The 16359-nt window shown below is 48.9% G+C and overlaps 1 protein-coding gene across 2 annotated transcripts; it reads left to right on the top strand.

Moving 5' to 3' along the window:
- Nucleotides 1-2780: 2780 nt before the first annotated feature.
- On the top strand, nucleotides 2781-14512 carry DLL4 (delta like canonical Notch ligand 4; the record flags this gene model as incomplete). 2 transcript variants are annotated; one of them, XM_082317040.1, is made up of 11 exons in its annotated part: nucleotides 2781-3168; nucleotides 3301-3564; nucleotides 3971-4028; nucleotides 4711-4980; nucleotides 5993-6053; nucleotides 6162-6292; nucleotides 7674-7843; nucleotides 8933-9152; nucleotides 9624-10332; nucleotides 11085-11193; nucleotides 12618-14512. In XM_082317040.1, the coding sequence occupies exons 1-11, from the start codon at nucleotides 3115-3117 to the stop codon at nucleotides 12621-12623; spliced, it is 2052 nt and encodes a 683-aa protein (XP_082173166.1). In that variant the 5' UTR covers nucleotides 2781-3114. The 2 variants fall into 2 exon arrangements, with proteins under 2 accessions (XP_082173166.1, XP_082173165.1); XM_082317039.1 differs by lacking the exon at nucleotides 12618-14512 and having other exon boundaries at nucleotides 11085-11223.
- Nucleotides 14513-16359: the final 1847 nt, after the last annotated feature.

Genomic DNA, 16359 nt, shown 5'->3' with positions numbered 1-16359 from the left:
ATCTGGACTCGGTGTGCGTGTGTGTCAACATGCAGCAGGTGGTTTATTATATTCCCCGGTTATTATTTTATTATGGGCTCTTTTTATAGCTGCAATCACAATAATGCCCTGAAGTTTCGGGGAGGATTTTACGTCTGTTTTGCACCACTCACTCGAGCTTCTGAAAATATTTGTTTTTGGGGGGGACGACACGTGGGGAGCTGGAGCGACTTCTGCTCCTGCCGGGAATGAGCGAAAGGAGGAGCAAAGTTTGCCTCGAAAAATAGCGGCCACCCAAGGGCGGCCGAGCGGGCTGGGGAGGGCTCGGGGGGCCTTGCACCCCACTTGCCAGGTTTTGGGGAAGGCGGAGGTGGGAGCGCTTCCCCAGCCGCCAAGGTGCACGCCGCCGGGACGGCAGAGAGGTTTGGCGGAGCTGTGAAAAGCAGAGATCAGCTTGTCTTGCTTTAACCTACATTAGCTCCGGGTCCATATGGTAGATGCTGCCTGTGGATCCTCAGCACCAAAGCGAGGCCCTATTCTTGCACGCCGCCCTGCTTGTGCCAGATGGTGCCTGGACCAAGTGGCCATGCGTGGGGTGGCTCTGGTTAGCCTAATAAACGTCCAATACAAGTCAAAAATCAAAACACACACATACTAACATCTGCTAGAGCCTGCAGTACCCAGCTAGCCTTTCAATACTGAATTAAAGAGCCCCACAGCCCTTCTGTTCCCCTAGGTTAGACACTCATTACCATTTATCAAGCACTGATGTTATCTGGCCTCTCATTTTATTTAGTACCGAAGCTATTAGCATCAGATTTGATTTTGACAGTTGACGCTGCTGCTGGTAAAGCCGGGATCTGGCCGGGCGGATCGCTGCAAAATTCCGAGTTCATCAGCGGCGACACATTCCTCCTTCCCACTTGTTTACGAGGCCGAGACAAAAGAGCTCCTCGCCTGTGCCTCTGCCTTGCGGTTTATCTCCGTCGCGGACACGGCTCCCGTCCGTGCCCGCCGGGGCGGCGCACCCGCACCCGCACCCGCACCCCCGGGCCGCTGCGGAGGGAGCCAAGCCAGGGGCGCCCGGCCCCGGCTGCAGCCCCCCGACATTGCCAGCGCTTCTGCCCCCCGGCTCCGGCCTCCCCCGCCGCGGCGGGGACCAGGAGAAGTTTTAATCCCCCTTTTGGCGGCGACCCCGATTCCTGGCCTGGCCCCCGCCCCACGCGCGTCGGTGCGGCGGCACCGTTCCCGCCGGCGGCCGTGCCCGTGGCTTTGCCCCGCGGAGAGCCCGGCCCTCCCGGCCCGACCCCGGGCGCTCGGCCGCCCGCGGGCCCTGACCGCATCCCGGACCAAAGCCGGGCTCTGGGAAACGCGGCCGCTTTGCTGGAAATCTGCGGGGCAGCGGGACGGCCGGGGAAGTTTAGCTGGGGTGCGCCCTCCCCACGCTGCCTCGCCTCCAAACAAGCCGGAGCCCCGGCTTTCCTTCTTTCTCTCCCCCCAAAAGAGCCGGGGAATTATCGCTGCGGGAACAGAGCCTTCGGGAGAGCGCAGGGGCTCGGGGGCGGCTGGCAGGGCGCTGCGCCCGGGCGCTGCTCCCCAGGTGATCCACGCCGGAGAGGTCCGCAGCCCCGGGAGCCGGGCGCTGGCACAAAGGTGGCAAGACCTCATTATCATACAGCTGAGGGTTTATCTCTCCCTCCCCCCCTCCGGCCTCCCATCCATTTAACAAGCTGAAATAAAAAGCCACATGAAAGGCCTTCTCTGTGCTTGGCTTTAATGAGGGACACGCGACCCAACAATAAGCGCACGCCGCAATCAGGCCGAGGGCTTTACTGGCACACGCCAGACCGCAGCCCGGCACCGGCCGCTGCCAGGCAGCTCGACACGGCCCGCGGCCCCCCGCCGCCCCCGCTCCCGCCTGCCTGCAAGCGCCCCGGTCTCCCCCTTGCCCGTGTTTCTGGGGGCCGGGGCAGCAGCAGGCCAGCCGGGCTCCCTCCCCGCCGCCGGCCGCGGCCGCCTCGCTTCACCGCTCGTTCGCCACCGGTTTTCTGCAGACCCCCGCCGCGCCCGTCCCCCCGCCCGCCCCGCTTGCCCCCTTCCTCGGGTGGGTTTCGGCGCGTCGCCGTTAGCCGGGGTCGGGAGCAAGGCGGGGGCGGCGGCACGGCCCCCCCGGAGCAGGCTGCTGCGCCCCGGGGGCGGCGGCGGGGCCGTCCCGGGTGCCCGCCTGGCCAGCGAGCACCCTTTTACTTTTACTTTCCACCTGGGGCCGGCCCTCGCCCGGCAGGGCAGCGCCTGCCCGGCCGCGGCGGGGGCGCAGCGCCGGGCCGCCCCGTCCCGCCGCCCCGGGGAGCGGGCACGCAGCGATCGGGGCCGGGGGCGGGGGGGGGGCAAGGAGCAAACAACCGAACAAGCAAACAAGCAGGCGTGTTTTTTTAAACATTTCATCCTCTATTGTTCGGGGGCTCTGGAAGGCTGCTCTGTGGAGAGGCGTCTGATTTTCGAGGGAACTCTCCCAGTGCGAGCGCCGTAAATATCTCAACAGATGCTCGGCTCGCTGGTAATCAGCTCGGCTCCTCGGCGGTCAGCGCGGCAGCGGCGGCGGCGGCAGCAGGGTATTAATTCTGGATATGAGGGCTCTCCGCAACATTTGGTTCCTTTTTCCAGAAAGGAAAGATGGAAAAGGGGAGGGATCGGCCGTGAGTCTGACTGACAGTTTACATAATGAGCTTGTGAGGATGCGAGGCAACTATATAAACAGCTCGAAGGGAAGCAAGTTTTCCATTTACTGAGCGCTGTTAGCACCGGTTAAAGGAGGAGCGGTTCCACGCTAAGCACTCCCCTCCGCGTCTCTCACCAAACCCACCCGGCTTTGGAGTTTATAAAGACGACAACAGCGACCAGAGGTCGGCGGTTGGCTGCAGGATTAATTCCCAGAAGGGGACGGACCGACACCTGGATTTTACCTTCCGATTTCTGCTGGCGCTCGGGGAATATTTGGAAGAGCAGGTTGCTCCAGGAGAATCGCCGCGACGCCTCTCTTTTCTCCCTCGACCGAGAGGCGCTCGCTTGGACCATTTGAGGAATACAGGAGGAAAACTAAACCCACTAAGAGCTGGAAGCTTGAATAACACAAGGATGACAGCCTCGCGCATCTTTGGCTTGACGTTTCTGTTAATGATTTTGCAGCAGGTAATCGCACATCGGAAAAAAAAAAAAAAAAAAGGGTTCGCGAAATGTAAAGTGGGTGATGGAAGCAAGTTTGCATGGCAAAGCCGGGGTAGGGTCTGATTTGGCTATTTTGTGTGTCTCCTCTTTGTGCAGAGGGTGTCCGGCTCTGGCGTCTTCCAGCTGGAGCTGCACGAATTCGTGAACAGCCACGGGTCCCTGGCCAGCGGGAAGCCCTGCTCCCCCCAGTGCAGGACCTTCTTTCGCGTTTGTTTGAAGCATTTTCAGGCAGTGGTCTCCCCGGGCTCCTGCACTTTCGGCAGCATCATCACCCCGGTTCTGGGAATAAACTCCTTCAGCATCAAGGATACAGAGAGATTTGACAGCCCCATTAAGTTGCCCTTTAACTTCACGTGGCCGGTGAGATTCCACTCTAAACCCGATTGCGGCGGTGCGGTGGGGCAGGAGGGCGGCACGGGAAGGCTAACCGCGGCGCGCTGCTAACCCGTAACGTAAACAAACTACTTTCGCCTTTAGACTTATTTCCAGAACTTCCTTTAAAGAAATAGAAAGGGAAAAAAAAAAAAAAAAAAAAAAAGGCGATGAAGAGGCGCATCCAGCCCCGAAGCGCTTGGGATAATCGATGTTGTTAAGAGAAATAAAAGCAAAGGCGGGGGGGGGGGGGGGGGGGCGCGGATCCGCGGTCCGCGGGAGGGAGGGCAGCGCGCAGCGGCGGGGAGAGGCCGATGCGGGGGCCGGGGCGGGTGCGGGGGAGGGCGGCGGTGGCGGCGGTGGCGGCGGGGCTGACGGTGGTTTCTCCCCGCAGGGGACCTTCTCGCTGATCATCCAGGCCTGGCACGCGCCCGCCAACTACCTGCCGGAAGGTGACTACGGCCGCCCGCCGCCGGCAGGGGGCGCCCGCGCGGCGGGAGCGCCCCTCGCGGCCCCGGCCTCCCCCCGCCCCCATCCCGACACGGCCAACGGCCGCCCCCGCTCAGCTGTTTATACGATAACGGGAGGGCCGGCTTCATCCCGCCGTCAGGAGCCGGTCCCCCAACGATATCCATCAGGGGCCGCTTTGATTCTGCCCCGGCCCAATCTCCCAACACAATTGCGTTTCCTCCGGTTTATTTTTGGCGTGGGAAAGCGAGGCGAGCTGCGGTGAGAAAGCCGGGAGGCTGCCAGCGAGCCCCGGCCGCCTTTTCCTGTATTTTACACCTTGCTCGAATTCCGCCCTTTGGAAAGGAATAATGGCTTTGGGATGTTTTTCTGAGCGGAGAGGAAAAGGATATTTCACGGCAGCCCTCGCTTTCAAAGGCCCCTCCGCTGAGCCCCCCTCGGCCGGGGTGAGCGCTCCCGCCCCGTGCGCCCCGCTGGCCACCCTCGTACGCGGGCCGTACCCCTACGCACATACCCACGCGTATCGATATCTATACATCTATACATCTATAGCTCTGTGGGCAGGGGTCCCCGCTCCCCTCCTCTCCGGGGTGGGTGGTTTTCGCGGCGGGGGGACGTGGCGGGCGCTGGCCGCCGGCCGCTGACGGGGTGCCCGCTCTCCCGCAGGCTCCCGGCCGCCCTCGGAGGACTGGCTCATCAGCCAGATGTCGATCCAGCGGTCGCTGTCGGTGGGCGAGGACTGGTCGCAGGACGTGCAGAGCGGCCCGCTGACCCAGCTGCGCTACTCCTACCGGGTGGTCTGCAGCGAGAACTACTACGGCGAGAGCTGCTCCCGCCTCTGCAAGCGTCGCGACGACCGCTTCGGACACTACGTCTGCGAGGCGGACGGCAGCCTGGCCTGCCTGCCCGGCTGGACCGGCGAGTACTGCACTGAGCGTAAGTGCCCCGCCGGTGGGCGGCTGCTGGGCACGGGGGAGGGCGGGAGGCGAGAAGCGGGGCCCCCCCGTGGGCATCGGTTGGGACGGTAAAGCTGCCGGAGGCCTCAGTGCGGTGGGGAGCATCACCCGCTCCGGCTGCCCTAGGCCCTCCTCTGTGCTAACGGGGCGTTAGTGGCGGGGAGAGGGATGATGCTGGAGGCCTTCGAGAACATGCGGCCCCCCTGAGCCATCAGGGAACTTGTGTGACAAAGGGGCCCAAAAGCACGTCCCCTTGTCCAGTCCCGCCAGCTGGCCTGACCCTGGCTGTAGCTGTCGTTGCAGTTAGTGCTTAAAACAGGGTGGCTACGATAACGCTGTAACGACGCATTGTGGACGGTTACCCAGTCGGTGCTTGGGGCCATGTTTTCATGCTGACCTTTCTACTCCCCGCCTGGAGAAAGCTCCACGCTGAGGACTTTGGCCCCTTTGGCTGCAACTACCAGTGCTGTGCTTCACCTCTGCGAGCGTTAGCAGCAAAGAGTGAGCTCGCAGGGAAAGGTTCTTGGCTGGTATCCCTGAATCGGCGATATCGATTCCAAGTTAAAATGCTAGCACCTTGCCCACACAAGTGCTTCCACCCTTCCTGCTGCCAGAGATGAGGCAGGTGTTGCGGTTGGTAGTGGGAATCTTTACTGTGGGCTTAGGGTCCTGTTAGGTTTTTTCAGTCTTTCGCTAGCACAGGCCAAAGCTGCCTCCTCTTGCTCCTTTTCTAGCAAGAGTTGCAAGAGTTCATGTTTGTTGTATAAACAGAAAAACTAAAGCACAACTTGTCAAATGTTGGCTCTCCTTGTTCACTTCCTCCTGCTCCAGAACTCCCTGTACCGAGAATTTTTAAAACAAAGCTTTGAAAGTGCAAAACTGGTTTTCAAAGTATTTTTTTTTAAAGCTGGCATTGCCCCTTTTAAAAATGTATTCTGTAGCGCCATGTGTATTTACCTAAACATTTCTGCTTTTTTATGTTCTCTTTACAGCCATCTGTCTGTCTGGATGTACTGAACAGAACGGATATTGCAACAAGCCTGGAGAGTGCATGTGAGTAGATGGCAATCGCAATCTGAACTTCAGTTAAAATGTCACCTTGTAATAGAAACTTAAACTTTTTTCCATGTCATTAATGTTTTAATTTGACTTTTCTTTTAGCTGTCGTCCTGGTTGGCAAGGCCGCTACTGTGATGAATGCATTCCCCATATAGGCTGCCGCCACGGGACTTGTAAAACACAATGGCAGTGCATATGTGATGAAGGATGGGGTGGCCTCTTCTGTGATCAAGGTTAGTTCTGAAGGTTGTGCTTATGGCTCTAGATTGGGTATTCCTCAGCACTGGACTAAGGAATCTGACCCATCGGATCTCGCATTAAATTTCTGCAAGGTACATGTTCGTAGGCATTGGTTTGTATCACGGCTGTCTTACATACTGGTATTTGTAGTAATTTTGGTTGAAAACAAGCAAACCTTTTTGGTACCAGCAGTTTTTCTCCTGGAAAAAAAAAAAACAACCACCTGGATGAGTGTTGAACAGGCAAGTTTTCTGCCTGCTCAAGCTAAGCTCAACTTATTCCCTGTACAACTATAACAATTTACTAAACAGTTTCCAGCAGCAGTAAACACCATCATTTAAGCCTTCCTTATTTTGCATACAAGGAAGTTAACTCATGTGATAAGTCTGGAGCATGAGAGAAAAATCATGTAAGCAAGAATGAAAAGTACAGGTTCCATTTTAAGGTACAGCAGACCACTTCCACCTATTCAACCCGTTGAATCACTGAACCGTAGCCAGCTGAGCAGTCATGTCCTCAAGGCCATATATGCACTGCTGGCACCGAGATCATTAAGTGCTCAAAGCAAGCTAAGTGTTTTCAAGACAGTTATGGGATTAAGATGGAGAAGTCTGAATTAAGCAGCAGTAAAGTCGCAGATTTTTTTCTGCTTGTAGTTATCTATTAACCAGTTGTATTACAATTACTCTATGGTATTTATAGAGATAATAAAGATTTTCTACTTATGTCCTATGAACTTGTGTGCTTAACCTCTGTCTCAAATTTAAAGGGAAAAAAAAAAGGACCGTCAAGCTTGACAGAGCATTTAGACAGTTTAAACTACTAACATTCATAAGAAGAGAGCACAGTAAATAAACAATAAAAAATTTCTAGTGTTTGTTTAAATCTCCAAGCCAAAACATTTTTATTTCCACCCTGCCTCCCCAGAATGTGCCTCGGAGCACACCTTTTAAAGATGGGGCTCACTGTTTTAGTATGTGGCATGTTGTGCACAGTGTCTGTAGTCTTTCAGAGAACACATGCTTAGGAAGTATGTTTTCCAACTTGGCATCTAAATCCCATTGCAGCTAATGAGTTTATGCACACAAAAAGGGAGAGTATACCAAAGCCCTAAGAAAGTTAAATTTTTGCCAGGTCTCTCAAAATTCAGAGCTCATGTATTACAGTGATGGACGTAGAGAAATAGCTAAGGTCGATGGTCATCTGAAACATCTGATTACTACTGATAATAACGTGGATAATCATCTCCAGTATTCCTGTTGATAGCAAAATGAAATACTTGATTCTGTCTTTTTTGTTGACTAAAGTGTTTTTGTATGAATGTCTTTTCCCCACTGTCAAAGACGTTTTCTCTAACTCCCGGTATCTTTGCAGATCTGAACTACTGCACTCACCACAGACCATGCAAAAACGGAGCAACTTGCATGAACACTGGCCAGGGCAGCTATACATGTTCATGCAAACCCGGCTTCACCGGCGTTGACTGCGAACATGAGATCAGCGAGTGTGACAGCAATCCCTGTAGGAATGGCGGTAGTTGCACGGTAAGGGCATTTTAAATGTAAAGCCTTTGTGTGAAGCAAGCCCCAGTATACGTTTTCAGAAATGGTTCTGTAACAACATAATGGGAATTCGATAGTACACAGGTTCATTACCGACACTCACAACTATCATACTGAACCCTTCCCAAGAGGTGTCAGGGGAGGAAGTCTGTTACAGGAGGAGATGTATCATCTAGATTAGAACCAGTCAACTGATCCTTAGGTTTCTGTGGCAGCCATTATGAGAGCTTGGCAAGACCCAAGGTTGGTGAGGGAGCAGAGCTGTAAAAAATAAGCTTCTCAAACCAAGGTTCATACAGAAACACGCTAAGTCTGTATTTTAATAGCAAATAAAAGAAAACTTCTGCTTTCTGCTACGGGAGTGTAGTGTCAGACACTATAAGGGCAATCAGCTGAAACACTTTCTGTGAAACAGGGTTCTGCATTTTTAGTTTTCTGCAGTCTAGTGTTTTGGTGTGTTTTTGGACCCAGTCAACAATTGATTCTACCTGTTGATAAAGACTGATCGATTATAGATATCAAATGTAATCTGATGCATGTTTAGATTAAAGCTAATGGCGCAAGACCCTAGCTCCCTTCTCCCAAGGCCTTGGGCATACAGTACTTGGAAAGAAGAAACAGTTTTGTTGTGATCTAAGTGGTGGGACTTATCCATGGCAAAGCAGCGTAAGCCCTTGTAAAGGAAAAAAGGGCTCTCGTGCTGAGGATAACTGGCCTGATCACAGCTGTGTAGGTCGACACACGCCATTCTGCTCTGGGAGGACCTCAGGGATCCCGTTAGACCGTAGTGGTGGTAGTAATGTTTTTGTCTAGCTGCCTGTAGGCTCCCTACAACTGCATCTGCTCTGCTTGTGTAGCTGCATGATTACTTCCTACACGCTGAGTAGGGCCGATTCACAGCTCTGTCCCTCACAGTCCAGCCTGCAGTTATTTACTCGACAAATGTTGCTTTTGCCACATCAGAGCGTGGATGAGAATGGACTGAATAGCACTCACTGCCAACCAAAAAGAAGCGTGCAAGCAGCTATCATTTGGTGCCCTCAAATAAAAGTGGCCTAATGTGTTTTGCAGGATATGGAGAACGGTTATCACTGCCTGTGCCCCCCTGGCTACTACGGCACTCACTGTGAGCACAGTGCTTTGACGTGTATAGATTCTCCGTGCTTTAATGGTGGCACATGCTTGGAAAAAGAACAAGGGGCCAGCTACACTTGCGTTTGCCCTTTCGGCTTCACAGGGTCAAACTGTGAAAAAAAAGTAGACAGGTGCACAAGCAACCCGTGTGCAAATGGTGAGTCTTTTCATCAAAAAAAATCTTGTGTCTCTGACTTATTTGTGCTTTTCAGTGCAGAAGTGATAGAAATCCAATCTGACCTCTACTCTTCCTCTAATACATTCATCCCTCTCCCCCGCTGTATTCCATATCTACCCTAATTTTAGTCTCGGGCCGGGGGCGGTGTCTTTCACTGGCATTTTCTGTGCAACAAAACAATGCACAAGGTTTATCATGTGATGGGGAAGATGGCAGAATTAAGTAAATTAAATTAACTTTATTACATATTTAGAAGGGACATATTTTTAAGGCATGGTGATACAATTAGGTAAACTAGAAGGAACTTCTAGATGTGCAGTTGTTTTGTAAAATAACCTCCCTCTTCTTGAAATAGTATAAATAGTATAACGCTAAGCGGGGAGAGGTTTAGGTTTCCGAGTGAAGTGCGTCACAGACTAATTTTTTTTTATTTTACTTTTTTTTCCTCAGATGGCAATTGCTTTTACCTTGGTCAGATTCGTGTGTGTCGTTGTCGGGCTGGTTTCTCTGGTCAGAAATGTGAGATAAACATCAATGATTGTGCCAGAAACCCATGTTCCAATGGAGGAACTTGTCATGACCTGATCAACGATTACACCTGCACGTGCTTGCCAGGCTACAGTGGCAGGAACTGTGACATCAAAACCAGAGATGAATGCGCTTCTAGCCCATGTGAGAATGGAGGCACATGCTACAGCGGACTTTATAGTGCCAACTTTGTCTGCTATTGTCCTTCTGGCTTCATGGGCAACCGTTGCGAATTGCCAGTTTATTCAGTGCCCGTTACACTTCCTCCTAAACCAGTCCCCTGGATTGCCATATCCATGGGGGTGGGGCTGGTGGCTTTGCTCATACTGTTCTGCATGATAGCAATGGTCATCAGGCAGATGAGGATGCACCCGGAGCAGGACTTGGAGACAATGAACAACCTGTCTGACTTCCAGAAGGACAATCTCATTCCAGCTTCCCAACTCAAAAACACCAATAAAAATAAAGACCTTGAAGTGGACTGTGGGCTGGAGAAATCAAACTACAAACCCAAGAATCATAAACTGGACTACAATCTGGTAAAAGACCTGACAAGTAGAGGGACACAGGAAGATAAATATTACAAAAGTGAAAAGTGTTTAGGAGAAAAGTCTCCCCTCCGACTACACAGGTGAGAATGCAGTCTTCCTTCTAGTCTTTCTTAAGGCCCCTCATCTTCATACCGATCTAGAAGCAGATGAGAAAATATGGGGAAAAAAGAAACCTCGAGCAGATAATATACAAAACAAACCAGAGCAAAGCCAGGAATCTTTATACTGGAGTATGTGTGTCACGGCCAAGTGGTATCCTTAGCTAAGTCAATTAAATTGAGTGTTTGTGCAGGGTGCTGCTAGCGTGGGTACTGTGAAGGGGAACGGGAGTGGCTAGGTCAGCGGTGAAAGTAAGAAGTGTCTTTCTTTCCTCAATCGATCTTGGAGGACGAACAGTTAAGGCATATAGTGATTAAAAATAAGTATTTTGCTTATTAAGAAGACAAAATTATCTGCTTACTGAGAAGAATGGTAGAGTAAAAATAACTCTCTTTTTCAATAAAAGGGCAGGTATTCACTGCCTCATCAGTCTTCTGATACACGTACTGAAAGTCTGGTCTGGGATCTGCTTGTGGCTGTTACACTGAGGGAGCTGAGGAGAACCCTGTTAGGTTGGACATGGCAGAAGCATAGGAAGACAGTAGCTATTCCTTACTTCCACTTTTCTAGTATAATGTCCTGTCATCATAAGAACATGTGAAACTTCATCCTCTGCACTTCCCTCCCACACCTTCACGGCTATCTCATTCCACCCCTCCATATTCGTGGTAGATTTTGAGAGTCAGGCTTGTTACTAGTCAACTAACGTTCTTTTCTCTCTGCCCTGCCTTAGTGAAAAGCCGGAATGTAGAATATCAGCGATATGCTCTCCGAGGGATTCAATGTACCAGTCCGTCTTTGTGATAACAGAAGAAAGGAATGAGTGCATCATAGCCACAGAGGTAAGTAAGTACACAGGTGGACAGGCATAAATTCACAAAGTAAAGGGGTAAATTATCCTTTAGAATTGCATCTGAGAAGGTTACTCTATTTCCAGGGATCCCAATGCTTCCCAGCGTTCACCTCTCCTCTTCTGTGGCCCACACAGAACATTGGGGGGGGGGGGGGGGATAAAGAAATTAGCAGCTCTGATTTTGTTAAACCAGAGATTTTGAGCTTAGATAAGTCAGCAGGAGACGAAAGCACAGAATATCAGCCCATAAAAATTAAGCACATTGTAGGATTATTTCCTCTTAAATAGGTAGTCAGCAAAAAATGGAAACAATAATCATTCATAGGCCCATTGGTGTAAGGCCACGTTTTTTCCTCTGTGTTCTGTGGAAACAGGCAAAGCTGTAGATTTCCAGCAGAAGATGGAAGGTAGCTGAATGTGTGAGTGGATAGGCGTAACAGCCATTTAGGAAGTCTGTAATAAGGTGATTTCAGCCTCTTGGCATTTAAGCTCCAGCTATATATTCTCTAACAGAAGTTAACGCTGTTATTGATAAACACATCTAGATTTTGATGTTATATTGAAAAGTCAGAGGACAGATACACGAAAAAGGAAGGGCCTGGCATTGAACTTTAAAGACTTAAAAAGCAGCTACTGAGGAACCAGCCAGTTCCTGAAGGATTACTGACCTTTTGGAAAAAGGCTTAATGGAAGTAAAAGGCAATTTGACACTAACCAATACCTGCCTTCTTCCGTGTAGCCATCTTTAGGACTCGTTTCAGACTCCAGGAAAGAGAAGCTTGCTGTGCCGTATAGCAGTGATCTGTGAAGTCAGATCTGCAGGATTCTGTCTCCCTTGCCAGGTGGATATCAGATTTCCTCCTGAAGGCAAGCTGGAACACAAGTCAACCAACAATATGAAACGTTTAAGACTAAGTGAAAGCATTTTCAAAGATATAAATGACAGCTAGATACTTCATTCCCATTAACTGACCTAAATACCATATCTTCCTTTGACGATCTTGCTGACCAAAGCTAGACTCCCAGATTTACATCAGGCATCTCCAGAAGTGTTTTTGTTTTCAGGATGGCAGCCCCTGAAACCTCTCCTCTCATCATTCAGGCTTCTGAACACAAGCTATTTAACCATACCATATGCTTTTTACAGAGACCTAATGGTAAGCACCCAGATCTGTAAGCATTCTTCCCCTCAGACCAGGTAGAGAGGCTACTCATCATAGAGATGACTTTTTTTGCTGCTGATTCTTTGTCTCTGGACCCAGCCAAGAACATTGAACGCCGATAGTTAAACTGCAGTAATGTCTGGCTTAAATTGCTTTGGCCTGACATACTTGAATTACAGTTTGTTAGTTCTGCGGTACTCTCTATGCTGTGCTTCCTTCTCATTCCTGGTATTATTTTATATTCTGACAGGTATAAGACTGAAGATCAGCCCATTTGCACCTCAGATTTGGTAATGCCAGTAGATGGACGTTCCTGCTGCATTGTTTACAATTCAGAACTGGATTGGACTGTTTTTAATTACATGCAACTTGCTGCTCTCAGGCGGAGGATGGAACTGGGTGAACTGGACAGACTGTGAATTTACTGAAAGATGCAATACACCTTTTTGTTCTTACTGCCCTTGTTTGATACCAGAAGTTTGATACCAGAAATCTCATTGGCTATAGAAGAGGGGAGGCAGAGGGAAGAGAGAGGCGTTTAAAATATTGTTGTTTTGATTTGTTTTTAAAAGATACTGAGGCCAGTTCCTTATGGACAGACCCCTGGCTTTCCAGAACTCTGGTTATGGGAGGTGCCGGTAGATGAGGAGGCACTTAACTATCACAGATGTTGCCACGGAAGGTGTGAAGAAAGACACATTGCTATGCAGATAATGGATACAGTATAAATGAGGTCTCCATTTTTTTTTCTGGGTTTAAAAGTGCCTAAAATGTGTCAAGAGAATCTAACAAGCCCAAACAGAAACTTGACTGCTCTTTTTGCAGTTACCTGAACAGTATTGGGCAGGGGTGGTTGATACTTCCTGCTACAGATCTATTTGCGTCGCCTCTCTCCTGCTGCATGTACTGGAGACTGCGTAAGGGGCGAGAGGAGGAAGGAAAGAGGAATACCGAATTTACGTGTCATCTCATTTGGTGATGCTTTGGAGAACTGATTGACCCAAGCCACAATATGGGACAGGATTTTTGTGGATTTAAACATTGGAGAAGGAAAAGTTGTCATAAGGAATGTGTACTGCCTCTTCCCCATTGATAAGGAGGAGGTGTGATCCCAGCTCTATTTAAAGCCTTACAAATGCGTTTAAAATCAATCAGCTCCTAGAACCTTTATGTGCTGATCTGTCTCAGCTGTTTTCATGCTCTTTGCACTACCAGTGATTGTGAATAGACATTACTTTGTTCTTCTCCTTCCTCATTCTCTCCCCCCGGCCTTATTTTGACACAAATTTGGGGGTTTATGTCGTGTTTCTGAATTAAGTGCCACCTTCTACTGCAGATAGTCTCAAAATTGCAGCTGTTACTTTCTGAAGGAGAAGCAGCAGTGTGACACCCCCACCCCCCACCCCCATTTCTCCATCTGGTTGCAAAAAACTCCAACTCTTGTCCTTCATCCCGGTTCCAAATGCCCAACAGCGAAACACCCACTGAGACGCCCTCTGCCAAGATGGGTGGAGATTAGAGTTAGAAGGTTCTAGGCTCATCCTGTTTCTTTCATGCCCACCCACTGCTACACAGAAAAGGGGAAGCCTGCCCCTGGACACGAGAGGTGTGTAGAAGCTCTTTTCTTATATACATATTTACAGCAATAATACCCAGTGGAAAGTGCTGTGACACTCATGAGATGAGACTGTGGCGTGGGGCAGAATGAGGAGGGAGGAAACAAGATCTCTTTGAAGAAACCTGGACTGTGCTATCTCTCGGACAGCGATATTCCTGCCCTTGTAAATCCTGTTGTTGGCCTAGCCCGTCTACTGCCCTGAACTGTGCAGACAAGACCCCTTCACAATGTCCACTACTGACCTTCTGCTCTGACCACATAGGACCGTTTTGAAGATGACCTTCAGAAATCAATAATATGGGTTTTAGTTTGTCTGTTTGTAGTTTATTTTGAAGACTAGTATTTCAGTAATTTAAAAAAAATCAGAAGCACTGAACTTTCTACGTTTTATAACATTATTTTGTATATAATGTATATTTATAATCAAAACAGAAGTGTAAATATGTTTATTACTTCTCATGTAATGTTTTTAATGTGATGACAAAGTTTGAATTTTATTTTTTTTTTCAAGCAATGAAAATACTTTCCTGCTACTACAAAGTTTACTGTGGTTTGTCCTTTTACACTTCAGGGTCCATGATTCTGTGACAGCCAAGGTTACTTGAAGCCCCAGAAGTAAGCGTGTCTGCCTGCTCCCTGCAGTCAGCCCTACATTTACGTTTTGGACACCAACTGCTGTCGGCTGCTTTTATAACCGTTAACTGATGTCAACAAAGTTGTTCAGCTGAGTGGCATTCATCTGACAGAAAAGTTACACATATTTATATTGTGATATATTATATAATATTTAAATTATATATCCACATATATATATTCTCTCGCTATGGAGTGGGACTGAACTGTCAGGAAAGTTATTTTTATTAACGCTTCACTCTTCCTCTTCCATGACAACTTGTGGAACGGAAGATACAGATTTAATACCATTTCGGAGTGGCTTGTGGCTTAATAAATGTGCTGGCTTGGGCTTCACTTACAGAACAAGATATCATTACTTTTTTTTTTTTTAAATCCCATTTCTTTAAATACTTTCAGCAAGACCCAAATCTTGCCCTGCTGAGATTACTCTTGCACCGCATCTACATCTACACCTGCAAGACTGTATCCCTGTTTGATGGTGATGGGTAAGAAAGATTTGTCTTTCACTTGTGGGATTAGGGGGAGTTTCAGGCTTTCTCCTCCTGAGTTCCCCATGCTACAGCAGCAGCCGTGTCCTCCCAGGGCATCACAGGGTCATCATCCCCCACAGCCCTTTTGGAGGACATTTCCACAAAAAAAGTCTAAAAAGCACACTTGTATAACATGCACCCAGCAGGTTTAGTAGCCTTTGGAGCACATACATACATTTACAGACAATTAAATCCCTCACTAGATCAGCTAGGTGCGACACAGCCAACATCTGAATGCACAAAAGCAAAAACTATAAGAACAGGAAACCACTGCTATGCTATTTTAAAACCAGACTTTTTTTGTTGTTGTTGTTGACAAAATGCCAAAAAAGCATCTTAGTGTTGGATGGCTTTCCTATCTTTCCCCAACATAAAATCTAACCAAAATTTGCTGTTTTTAAAAAAAATACAAAACAAAAAAACCCCACTGGTGTTAAAAAAGCACCATAACAAATTATTTTTACTGTGTCATTAAAATACTGCAAATAATGGTTTATAAGGGTCCTTCTGAGTGTATTATTAAGGTTACATAAATACTATTTACTTTGGATGGTTTTGTTTCTCCCTCTTCAGTTCTTTTCTTAGCGAAATTAACTTTCGAATCCCAGCCAATTTCCCTGGCTAACATAAAAATAAATTTAAGATGAAACTCAGAAATAAAAAGCCACCTCCCCCTCCCCAAACATTCACCCTGTAGAGCAAATTATGAAAAACAAGCCATTGACAAAAAGCCGAGCAGATGCTCCCTGCTTGCAGTCCTTCCTCGGCAATGTGAAATAAACCCAACAGATGCCTCTCTTAATTGAGCACATGGATTACATACACACATGCACTCTGTCCTGCTTAAAACAAAACACACACAAAAATCAAACAGGAAAATAGCCAGAGAACTCTTCCCAAAGCCCAGGCAAGCAGGAATGCTAAGACCAAAAAAGACTCGGCTCTTCCTGCTCAAAACGAGACAGGAAACCGTATCCGTAGACAGAAGGGAGCTGAAATCCATTAAAACCCGTGGACCTGATTATGTAGATCCCACAGGGTAAAGCAGGTACAACACATGCCTTTGTGTATCCACACAGGAGAGAGGAAAGAAAAAAAAGCATCAGCTTGCAAGGAAATCTGTGAATATTTACTGGAGGCAGTACTGCACTATGCAGCTACCAGAATAGATCACAGATCCTACACAGGAAAAACAGGAGCAGTGCCTG

The sequence above is a fragment of the Platalea leucorodia genome (genome assembly GCF_965183815.1).
Source record: "Platalea leucorodia genome assembly, chromosome: 7".
In the NCBI taxonomy this organism is placed as follows: Eukaryota; Metazoa; Chordata; class Aves; order Pelecaniformes; family Threskiornithidae; genus Platalea; species Platalea leucorodia.
Note: the sequence above shows the minus strand (reverse complement) of the source record. Positions and strands in the feature narration are given on the sequence as shown.